The sequence below is a fragment of the Apodemus sylvaticus genome, chromosome 6 (genome assembly GCF_947179515.1).
Source record: "Apodemus sylvaticus chromosome 6, mApoSyl1.1, whole genome shotgun sequence".
In the NCBI taxonomy this organism is placed as follows: domain Eukaryota; kingdom Metazoa; phylum Chordata; class Mammalia; order Rodentia; family Muridae; genus Apodemus; species Apodemus sylvaticus.
The window spans coordinates 31,779,611-31,792,456 of NC_067477.1; the positions used below are offsets into that span (position 1 = coordinate 31,779,611).

The window sequence follows — 12,846 nt, forward strand, 5'->3', positions numbered from 1 at the left end:
GCATAAACTTTTAGAGATCATTCAGTATTCCCAAGCATTGCAGTGAAGATAAACCCAACAATAAAGAGGTTTATTCATCCCTGTTTGACCAGGTCGAAATGAGTTTATAACGGCCACCTGGGAGCATCTATTTCAGAAGACGGGAGCCCTTTAAAGAGAACATTTAGCTATTTTGGGTGTTCAGGAAAGGTAGAGGTGGCAGTAAGTCCTGGACCTGAACCATACCCTCATTCAACATTTACGACCTCCTAAAATACAAAAGGCAAAGACTTGCAAGGCCACTGAAGCTATAGCCACAGTCCTTATTCATATGGTAACTAAGGAGACACAGCATAGGTTGTGGAAACATAAGGCCTCTGTAATTTATTCTTTCTGTTTCAAATCAAAGCTGCATGGTTAAATTTCTGATTGAGATCTCCCATTTGTGAAAATGTTTTTAAGGTCATATGGCCTTGGCCTTATCAGTATCAGGGCAGTCATTTGATATAGCCTGGTTGTCAGATGTTTTAAATTGATCCATCTCCTTACTTTGCCTTTTCCGTACCATACTGAAATGGTATATGCGCCATATAATTAAGTTTTTAATTTCCCTCAGTCAGAGTGAAACTCATGAAAGGTTGGGTTTACTTCAGCTGTTACCGTCAGTGCCCCAGATAATTCCTGATATTCTGAAACCTTGCACATATTTGTGTAATAGGTAAATGATTGGATACATTGGTAAAGTTCAATAGTCATTTTTCTTCAAGAGTTCTTGAAATGAGACTAGTACTTTAAAAGTGCTGACAATTAATAGAAGATATTATTGCAGTAGCTGATACCCATAGTGCTTGGCTTTATAGATTCTTTCCGTGTTTTGGCTAGCCTTTTGGCAGTCACCATTTTAATGCCATTAACTGAGGTGGCAGATCCGAGTGGAGGAGAGGACTAAATGCAGCATCTTACGAGGAGTCCTTGACACCATGGTTTAAGGTGCGCTAATGTTGCATGCTACTAAGAAAAAAACCTATTGTCTCCTACATGCAGGACTATGACATGACATCACATAAGCTAATGGGAGATGGAAAGACCTAAAAAACATATGTTTTAATATTTATTAAATAGAGTACAATAGACATTTAGAATGATGAAGGCATGAACAACATGAGAATTAGAATTATGAAGCTCATATTACTTGCTGATTGATTGGCCATTGCAATAAGACCATCAGAAAATATTTATGAGCACATTGTATCAGTTATAGCTGTAAGGACTTTATATGTGCTGATCATTGACTACATTATTCCTCATGCTAATGTGCAGTGTTTTCTCACTCACAAGGAACTGATTCATAAGCATGCCTGGAGAATTGTGGAGATAGGATTTGAACCCATGCAGTCAGCTGCTTGAGTTCTTAGTTGGCTGTCCTGGGAAAGATTTAGAACTGAGAACAACTGGGTAGGAAGTTTGATAGGTAACTAATGTTACTTTTTATGAACTTAGAATGAGAATTGAAGACTAGGAGGCAGGTATTTGATAGGAAGATTGGTATAGATCAGCATGGGGCTTTTGAGTACTGCCATTCAACTAGAGTAGGAGAACAGGCCTTTCTGCTGAATGAAGGAGAGAGGCTGTGGTAAAGGTCCTTTGTTAGAGATTTTTTTTTTTATATATACATTCAGAGTCCAAGTGGTCATGCAGTGGGTTTCCATTGTACATGGATCAGAGCAAGTTAAGTAATTCTGAGGGGGACATTTGTGTATTTATGATACTTCAACGAAGGTATTTGATTTGTCGTCTGTCAGAAACCACTGTGGAGAGTATGAGTGCTCCCTCAGCTGCTGTCACCAAGCATGAGAGGAGTGGAGGAGTATGTGAACCTCCAGGAAGGCTGGGCTCTGCATGATGGTCATGGAGTGTCGTGAGCTGTGGGGCAAAGCTTGTGGTTGTGAGACGGAAGGAAGGTCTCTTCATGTCCAACTCTGCTGCCCACACTGTTCACTGTGGGATGTGGTGAGCTTCATGCTACTGACCAGAAACTGGGAACGATTTGCCCAGCTAGAGTAGGTGGAGGAGCTCTCCAAGAGCACCATTCATCCCTTTGGTCTGTTGGCTTGTGTGCAGAGCTGAAGACCAAGCTTTGGCCTTTGTTGGCCCTGTGCTGTTGGTAAAGTCGTCACTTTTATTGCTCTGCCACAGAGATAGGAATAAGGAAATGCTTTAATATTGCTGCTTGCTTATTGTGAGTACGTGACTTTGCAAATCCTCAAATGAAACACTGATATAAATAAAATAAAACAAGCCATCAAACAGTTAAAGTATAAGGAAAATGAAGAATTGATATCTTTAAAAATAGGCTCTGAGTGGAAGAAAACCCTCTAGCATAAAGTTTGGCAAGTTTAGTGGTGAAGATGTCTTGATCTTGGCTGATTTCAAAGGAGGCATGGCCGGGCAGGTATGGAGTGGGGAGGCACCCTGTGTACTGAGGGCCGGAGCAGGCTCTCGGAGTCACTGACCTTCATGAGAGCTTTCCCATTCACCTCTGCTTTTTTATAGGGCATAAAGTAAAGTAAAAAGCAGTCTACTGAAACTTAAAATTGTAATTGCGCAATTTTCCTGATGAGAGACTTTATTTTGTAAATTTATTTTGGGCCTGTGAATACAGGATTGGTCATAAAAAGAAAATCAATTCCTTTGTTAATTCAAAGTAGCATGAGGTCTTAGCTGAATTTTGTGGAGTAAATAAAATATAGATTTTGTTTAAAACTCTTAAAACTTCTCTCAGGAATTTGTTTCCAGTGATTGTGTTCCAACGTACCTAATTAGCCACGTGTAATAGGCATCATAGTGAAGGAGGCAGGGCTGCCGTTAGCTCAGGCTGAGCGTTTGTCTAGTGTACATGTGTGCACCATGCATCGAGCACCAGCAGCAAAGGTGTGTGCGAAGCCCTGTTACAGTATTCCTGTTGAGAACGCGGCAGTTGGGGGCATAGCTGGGTTCAGGCCCTCTGTATGCGGTTATTTGCTTTGTACCTGCATAAGCTATGAGCTTCTGGTGTCTTGATTTCAAACCAGGAGTCAAGGGGGCAGTGAGCCCCTCCCTGCTCAGGGTGTTGAGAAGATAATGGTGAGAAAGCTGTTGCTGACACTTGTAATCCTGTGTGTATGGTGACACCTCCTGCATATTCTTGTTTTGGCTGTCCTTGATCTTTGTGTTTCCAAATCACTGTGGAAGTGGAATTATCGGAAGTTTGGAGAGAAGAAAGGGAAGGGTGAATCATAATTACATTACAATCTCGAAAAGGAATGATGAAAAGTGCTGAGTTTGGTTATATTCAAATAAATATAGATCAGAAAGGATTTTATTACTCTTGGTGGTGGATAATTAATTCCTATTGTTCTTTTATGTCCTGTGTGAGTAGTACCAATATTACATTATATGAAAAGCCTATGAGTCTTTCCTAACATCTAGGAGGGAAGGTTAAGCTTCTCTTTGGTGGATGAGGAAACTGACGGGCCAGAAGCATCATCTTGAAGCATCTCTATGGGGATCTTCTCCAGGAATGCCTTCCTTCCTCAGCAGTGAGTCTCTCTGTTTTACCAAAATACCCAGGAAATACTTGGTCTTTGTTGATGTTGACTGAGTTGGTATCGATTATCTTCAGCACCATATCGTAGTCCCTGTGAACCAGCAAGTGTTTGAGATGTATTGCACGCATGCAAAGACCACTTGCTTTGCGTTTGTTTTCTGTGTATGAACAGGAGCACGAAAGTCTCGCAGTTCTTGCCCCGCTGCTGCTGCTGCTGCTGCAGTGAGGATTATGTTTTGTATCCTTTAGCTGCAGCTGGTCAATGTTCTCTTTTCTCCTTGTCTTCACATCAGGCAGAAAGCTTAGAAGATAAGAATATGGCTAAAGCCCATCTCGGTCAACTAGAGAAGCTGAAATCCCAGTGTGAGAAACTGACGGAGGAATTAACCCAGACTGAAAATGAGAACAAAAAACTGAAGCTAAAATACCAGAGTCTGAAGGAGGAACTAGAAGAGAAGGTAAAAGAGTAAAGGAATTCTGATTTAATGAACTTTTTTTTCTTATAGTTTTTTTTTTATTGAATATATTCTTCATTTACATTTCAAATGTTATACCCTTTCCCGGTTTCCCTCTCCCCAAAAACCCCCAACCCATCTTCCCACCTCCTGCCTCCAAGACTATGCCTCTCCACCTGACCTACTCCCACGACCCCGGCTCCATTTCCCCACATTAATGAACTTTTAAAATGTACTTTATGCGTGTTGCTTAACAAATAGTACTCTCAGGAAAGTGATATTGGGGCCATAGAAAAAGAGTTTGTTATTTTAACCAATCACAGTCTAGTATATTTGTTTTCAGTTTCTTGCTAGGCCTTTAGATTACTAGGCTTTTCTTGCTTACCTTTAGGGGCAAGGTTAAAGTTAGTTTAGAATTTGCAATTAAATATCTTTAAATTCAGTAATTTCAGAGTAGTCTCTTGCCTGCCTACCTCTCTGTCCTCCCTCTGTCCCCAACATTCCTCCTTCCCCTCCTCTTCCTCCCCCTCTTCTCCCACCCTCTCTTTTTCTTTCTCTTTCTTTCTCCTCCTGTCTCAGCCTCCTGGGTGCCGGGATTCCAGGTGTGTATGCTTGCCAACTGTGTGCTACCAGCATGGCCTGCTCTGCACTGCTTGCCTCTGATACTCTGTATACTAAACATGTCCACAATCAGTGTGCTGTTGCTGTGCATATGATGCTACCTTTTCCACAACTAAAATGTTATCTGGAATATTGTGTTAAGTGGTTTATTGCCAAAGGACTAGAGAGATAGACAGCTCAGAGGTTGAGTGTTTGCTGCTCTTCCACAGGGCCCGAGTTTGGTTTCCTTCACATCAGGCTGCTCTCACACTGCCTGGATCCTTAGCTCCAGGAGATATAAGACCTTCTGACCTCCACAGGCACCCACACATGTTGCAGCACACCCACGCACCTAAACGTACTTGTAAATAAAAATAAATCTTTGAAATTTTGCTAAAAACTGTAGTCAGTTGACAATGTAAAGTTCACTCTTCTCTACTTATAAGTTTATCTTAACCACTTCTGTTGCTGATGGTCCAGATGTGTATGGCACAGATTCACAGAAATAGGATATTCACCTTAGAACCAAAGTTGTAGAGTTAATGATGGAGTTACATTGCTGTGTATTGAGCATGCACTCATGCACAGTGCCCAGGGCAGGATACAGATGAGACACAGTTCTGACTGACTCTTTTACTCGCTAGAACTAAGCACACAGTATCCAGTTTTTGGAAGTGTTTGGAGCCAGAGTGTTTCTGATTTTTGAATTTCTGAATTTTTGAGTATTTGCATGCACATAATTAGGTACCTTGCAAACAGGAGCAAAGTCCAAACACAGAAGTCATTTATTTTCTATGTTCCTACATGTGTAATCTGAAAGCAATTTTGTATTCTTTTGCCTTGATTGTGTTTCGATTGCAAACCATTGCATGAGGTCAGCTTCTTGTTGTACTCAAAATGTATAAATTTCAGATCTTCTCAGATTTTGAATTTTTGGATTTGGATGTTTGATTTAGTCAAGTTCTGACTGTGTGTTCCAGGGCAGAGAGAAGATGGCCTTAATACTTTAAAGTAAAGGACACGTGTGAAATATATCTTTCTTGGTGGTAGGAATTAGTTGCAGGTTCCCCTGCAAAACATGAAATCTTTAGATACTCAAAGTCTCTTGTAGAAACCTGGCACAGTATATGCACGGGATCTAATTATATGTCCTCTCATGTATTCTAAGTTATCTTTACATTATATATAACACCTAAGTGCATATGATCATATGCCAGTACTTTGGAAATAATGACAAGGAAAAACATCTGGACTTGTTCAGTGTGAATGGATTTCTCTTCTATTATTTTCTTTGTTGAATAGGTTTTGGAATCCATGAGTCTGAAGGGTTTTATACAATACATCTTGCATTATAGTCAATATTTGTGGTATATACATTTATATATTGTGATTAATTTCCTTAGTAAACACTGGAATAAATTGTAATATTGTTATATTGTACTCCACAGAGAGGGTTTTTATAGTGTTAATTGGTTGTCCCACGCTTCCGCCCGGCACCCACTCCATCCATGTATCTGGTAAAGCATGACTCTTAAAATTGAATAGTTAACATAAGAAACTCCCAATTTCATAATGCCAATTTGCAATGATAAAGTATTATCCCAATATTTCTAACCTCTCCAAAACACCAGAAATACATCTGAAGCCGTGCGGATATCTGCGTCTCCTCCTCTGCTGTGCTTCTCTGGTCCACTGAGCCTCTCTCCGCCCCTCACTTCTCTTAGTTCCTTGTTTTCTCTCTACTCCAATCACTGGCTTCCCACTGCCTCAGTGTGAATGAATAGGAAATAACTTGCAACAGATTTTCTCTGTGAGAAGTAGCATTAGGAGTGTGGATAAACGAGTTTGAACTATTTTTTTCTTAAATTTATTTTATTTTTTTTTAATGTTTCCTAAAACTCAAGCCTCAGTTTTGTTTTTAGATGATTATAATAATGCCTTTATTCCTTGTAAGAATTTATGAAAATGTATATAAAGTACTTGGTTTAGCATTTCATGTCTGATATATTAGTTAGTGGCATTATTAACTGGCATTATTGTTTGTTTTTGCTAATTTCCAATACTTGCTGATTAATGATTCAACCAAGCACTCAGCCAATCAGCATATACTAATGGTAATACTATTATGCTATAGACTATACTAATAGTCTTAGTAACTGTTCTAGGGTTAACAATGCTGTGATGAAACACCACCAGCAAAAGCAGCTTGCGAACTGGCTTACACTTCCACATCACTGTTCATCATCAAAGGAAGTCAAAGTAGGAACTCAAATAGGGTGAGAACCTGGAGGCAGGAGCTGAGAGAGACGCCATGGAAGAGTGCTGCTTACTGGCTTGCTCTTGGTGGCTTGCTCAACTTGTTTTTTTTTTTTTTTTTTTTTTTTTTTTAGAACCCAGGTCACCAGCCCAAGTATAGCACCACCCACCCTAGGCTCTCTGTCAATCACCAATTAGAGTGAAAAGGTCACTCTAAGTGACACATTTCCTCCAACAAATCCATATCTGCTTATACTTCCCAAACACCATATAGCAGGATCTTACAGAGGCATTTTTTTTTTCAATTGAGGTTCCTTCCTTTCCAGTGGTTCTAGCTTTTGTTAAGGTGACATAAATCTAGCCAGCCAGTTACTTCTGTGTTGTTGTGAAGAGACAGTATGGCCAGTGGAGTTTTTAAAAGAAAGCATTCAAGTAGGGACTCTCTTACAGTTTCAGAGTAGAGTAGTCAATGGTCATCATGACAGGAGGCAGGGCAGTCAGCAAGCAGGGCACTGGAGCCATGCCTGAGAGCTCCCAGCCTGATCCTCAGGCACAAGGCAGACAGAACTAGACGGGACCAGATGTGTGCTTTTGAAACTTCAAAGCTCACTCCCCCAGTGACACATTTCCTCCATCAAATTCATATCTGCTTATACTTCCCAAGCAGTTCCACCAACTGGGGTCCAAGCATTCAAACAGATGAGTCTGTGGGGGCCATTGTCATTCAAACCACAACACACTTCTGCTCGTCCTCCAAGTGACAAGATGATGATGATGGTGGTGGTGGTGGTGGTGGTGGTGAGGAGGAGGAGGAGGAGTCAGAGTAGGAGTAGTCTGCTGTCACCTAATAAAGCCATAGGACTTTGATGATGAAAAGTTTAGAATTATAGTATTGATCATTTGATACAGATTGTTCACAGAGTTGATACTGACACAACTGGCAGTCCATTCACAAGTGTTTGAAGGTATAGTGTTAATGAACTAGATGGATGGGCAGTTTTATGGCTGAGGTTGTTTTCAGAAGAGAGGCATCACACCTTGGCTATTTTTCATATATAGGACAAGGCACAAAGGTCTGACACATGCTAGCTAAGTGGTAGGCACATGTCTGTGCACACCACATGTACCATGGTCAGAGGGGAAAACAACAGTAACAGAAACATAAGACAAAAAAAAATAGCTATTGTTAGTGAAGGAAAGGTTAAGGACTGACAACAGCCTTCAAGTTCCTGCTGGAGCGACACAGTGACTCGACAGATGTGGTTCCACGGGGTGAAACAGATGAACAGCGTGTCCTCTGGCCATGCTATAACCCAAAGGGAGGCCTTCACATAACAGCAGTATTCTTACTTGTACATATTTAACATTAACATAAACATGTGGAAACTCTATCTCTGTCTCTCTCTGTCTCTCTCTCTTTCTGTCTCTCTCTTTCTCTGTCTCTCTGTCTCTCTGTTTCTCTCTCTCTCTCTCTCTCTCTCTCTCTCTCTCTCACTCACTCACACACACACACACACACACACACATTTTGAAATACCATTCTGTTTGTGTCCTTTATTTCTTGTCATAAGTCATGGTAAGAAATGGCAAGACTGCATTAGAATTCCTATAAAGCATTAGCAACAGAGGTGGCATGATTGGCGGTGGATGATTGCTGTGATTTTGTGTGCACTGAGTTACTGCCTTCTGCATCTTACTCAGATTTAGTGGAGATGTGCTGTATTAAAATGTACTTTTCCTAACATCCGCTTGTTACTTTGTCAAGTGTTATTTTTTCATTGTCCATTACAAAGGGGACAAGTATTATTACATAACCCTCAGGATGGTTACACATACATTTCAGACTTTGCTAAGCTTCTTACCAGGCAGAACACTCCTTTGAAATGTTGCAGAATTAATTTTCTTTTATGTGTACTGCCATTAAGGTTTATTATTTCTTCAGTTTAAGTTTTATGGGAAAAATTCTTTATTTCTTCCATTGTTCTAAAATGATTTGCTGATGTTAATCTTTTGATTCTACTGGCATTTGTCTCAAAATTCACAATAGTGTTCACTGTATCTGAAACATATTTATATTGGCTTCACTTGCATATGAGGATCTACCAGAGTTAGTGGGTAATAATATCTATCTTTTAAATGTCTAAAGTATGCAGAACTGTGTCCGATTTAATTTTAAAAATCATATTCTAATATGTAGTGTTTATGAATGATGCTGTTAGAGGTTTCAAAGTAATTGTGTAGATTGTGTAGCTTGTGAATTAAGATAGATTTTAATATTGAGCATGCTTGTATGATATTTTAAAAATAATTGAGCACTTAAAATTCTGACAGTGTTTAATAGATTATTATATTGATACTGTATGCATTGACTCTTTCCTTAATTTGTACTGTAGCTATATTGTTAAATAATATATCCAATAGTTGATGCAGATATATTTATCTTTTGAGTTGTGAGCCTAGCCTTTACTGTCTGAGCCATCTTTCCACCCCACAGATATATTTATAAACAATGAGAAAAATAGCGAAAACATAAAAGATATGTTCAGTGTTATTTTTCTAATTTTAAAACTCACATCCGAAGGATTTATTTTCAGTGTTAGTGATTTTCTTTACTGATTACTTTTATTTCAGGTATACAGAAAATGAGAAGTAATATGTTTTTAGAGTATACACACACACACACACACACACACACACACAAACACTCTCTCTCTCTCTCTCTCTCTCTCTCTCTCTCTCTCTTTTTCTCTTTCTCTCTCTCTCTTGAGTATCCTAAATAGAATTATTAAATATATTTCTTCCTTGAGCTATCTAGAGGAAGAGAGATGTACCTACCACCATCATTTTGAAACCTTTTAAAGTCCCTCAGGTTTCTCAGTTTTATACCACAAAGTCTCTGTGTTAACATTGTTAAGTTAATTAGGCAACAGTGGACTAGAGGCAAAGGTTGTATTGCCTAAAACATTATAGAACCCCTCCTGAAGATGAGTCAGCTTGCCCAGTGTCTCCTTTGGAAGTAGGAGACATGCGACTGATACTGCTTTTGCTATTCTATGAGACTCAGTAGGAACCTTCTCTGGTCTGCCTGCAGATGTTAGAGTTTATCTGAGATGCTCAGCTATATAAAGGATACTTGCTTATTTTAGTAGCTGCCCTGAGTTGTCTTTAAGAGGGCCTCATTTTCTGCTATTAACTCTTTATGGGGATGAGATTAACTTCAATGAAACTGTCAGGAAATGCTATACCATCACAAACTGAGCCTTCCAAGGAATAGAATTGTATGTATTGGTTCATCATGACTCATACAGGTGTGTTTTTGTTCCTTTGAAATGCTTCTTTTAAGTTATTTGTAAAGAAAGGGGTGTCTATATTAGGCAAAGCTCTGAGCATAATTTTCTTATATAAATGTATCCTGCCAAATGATACTTGCCATTCATATTTGTATTTTCAGTGTTGGACTCTAAAATTGAAAAAATATAACAGCTTGTCTGGCAGTGGAGAGAAACAGTGAAGACAGAGTATGAGACAGATTTTTTTTTTCATTTTCTCCTTTATTTAGTGTCAGGAAAATGAATCATGTTTGTATCTTTTCATCGAATATGTGTTATTGAATCTAGTTCGTACTTGAATTCAGCTATTTTATATTTCCTTTGACATGTTTCAGAAGGGAAATATTTATTGATTTTTGTTAGAAAAACCTAAGTAACACCTGAAATTTCCCTCTAAAATGTTTCTATGAGGTCAGTGAATGAGCAGGTCAGGCTTCTGTGCTTTGGAGAGGTAAAGAGGGTAGATGTTGGCTAGGGCTAGCATCTCACAACAAGGATGATAACCACTGAGGTAACTCTCAGTTTGGTTTAATCAGTCTTCAATGTGTGCACACTGCATTAAATGTGTTATACACAATAAAAAACAGTCAGTGTTGTCTGTCAGTAAAAAACTGGAGTTGGTTTCTATTTTGACATGTGCTTATGATTACAGTGTTCACATTTTAGAAAAGTATCTGAGTGTACAATGTGTGCAGTGCTCACTTCTTGGCAAAATCACACCCTCCTGCTTCTGGCCCAGCTGTCGGATGGGAGTGGGGAGAAGCTGTGATGTCAGTTTTGCAGAGGAATGAGAATAAAGGAAATCACATGAGCTACCTCGTGCCAGCGTTGCCTGTCCCATGCCTTGGGCTACCTTAAGAACATTATTTTCTTTCTTTGGTAGTTTAAGTATTTTTAAAATTTTTTGTTTTGTAAGTTGTGTTAGTAGCAAAAAAGCTATAGTTATCACATGTTAAGTGGATAACACCTTAGGTCAGAGACTCTAAATCAGTAGTTCTCAACCTGTGGGTTGCAGCCCCTTTGGGGTTACATATCAGATTTCTTGCATATCAGATATTTTCATTATGATTCATAATAGTAGCAAAATTACAGTTGTAAAGTAGCAACAACTGTGGCTGGGGGAGTCACCACAACACGTATTAAAGGGCCAAACTGTAGTAAGGGGTCACAGTATTAGGAAGGTTGAGAACCACTGTTCTAAGTAGATGTTTGAAAGAATTTTTGTTAAATTCCTGTCTTTTTAAAAACAGTGAGTTAAAGTGACAATGGTAGAATTAAAAGAGAAACAAAATATTTTTTCAGTGGTCAGTAATTAAATCATTTATTTGTTATTCGTTATTTGAATAATTTATAATTTAATTGAATACGTTATTAAGTTCTAAGTAGCAGATAATTAACTGACCCAACACTTGAATGATATTATATATCAGTTATTAAGAAAAAAAATCAGGATGCAAAAGTGAAGTGAGCATACCCTGGGTATGTTCTTCAATTGTTCACCTTATTTCCTTGTAACTGGGTCGTCTCTTTACTGATGTCGAACCCATTGATCTAGCTAGAGTGGTCAGGCAGCACGCTCCAGGAATCTTTGGTTTTTGTTTTGTTTTAGAGACCAGGCCTCTTCTCTGCAGCCCTGTAGCTCACTCTGTAGACCAGTTTGAGTTGTTTTTTTCCTGCAGTTGCCTTTGATCCCCACAGTACATATTAGGCCAAGTAATCCTGTGTATGATGGGCTATGGTATACAAACCAGGACCTTATGAAGATTACACGTCACACCCGTTTCAGTGATTGCTTGGATGTTAATTAGGCCTTTCCGGCCCTGGTTGACCCTATAAGGGAACACAAGATGGCTGCCTAGGTTTGTTTTTATTAACTTTTTCTATTATTGCTGTGTACAGTGCTCATTGACTCAAATCATTTTCTCATTAGATGATCACCAAGCAGTGCTGTGGAGATTTTACTTGTAATGAACAGGAGGTGTTTTTTGTTGTGTGCATTAGCTATGCGATTTGGTGATTCCTGTCCACCTCTCCCCATTTGTCTTTCTTGAGAACTAATGCTTTAAGGGAAAAGGGGAGGAAGAGAGCCCATGGTTTGTAAGACATACCTAAGTGTTCACATGTTGCTCTTTGAGATACCATGTAATTTTTTCTTCTGAAAATTAAGCAACACACATTCTGAGTGCACTATTTAAAACTCCATTTGTTTTTTTTTCCTGTCCATATTTTGTTTCAGAACTCGAAATGCATCAGAAGTAGATGACTTTTAACTATCAAATGTTATTTCTGTTCTAGACATTTACTTGAGAGAAATATGTAATAATCACAGGATGATCCTCATAGCAAATGCATAAAGTACCCCCTGGGAGGTATTCTCTTTTCTAACTATGAATATTAATTTTTTAGGAATGTTCCAATGCACACTCCACCCCCTTTGATTATGCTGGTAATGATCTTTGTATTACTCAATACTGTCTTAGAAGAGAGATCTAAAAGGCTGAGCCAAGCTTAATTTTCCTTAAATGGGGGTTGAAAGTTTAAATTTGAATTTCTACTTTGTTTGTTTTTTGGATAACTTCTTAAGTCTGTTGAAGGCAATTCTGTGGATTGGGGCAATTCCCACCTGGGATTTGAAATGCAC

At 38.9% G+C, this 12,846-nt stretch overlaps 1 protein-coding gene across 1 annotated transcript in view; it reads left to right on the top strand.

The window, feature by feature from the left end:
- Positions 1 to 12,846, top strand: part of Cep128 (centrosomal protein 128) — a 376,076-nt gene that overhangs the window by 123,413 nt on the left and 239,817 nt on the right. Inside the window, exons 16-17 of the mRNA XM_052186712.1 lie at positions 2,333 to 2,431; positions 3,859 to 4,023. Coding sequence (XP_052042672.1) covers positions 2,333 to 2,431; positions 3,859 to 4,023 — 264 coding nt within the window. The remainder of the gene's footprint in view (positions 1 to 2,332; positions 2,432 to 3,858; positions 4,024 to 12,846) is intronic.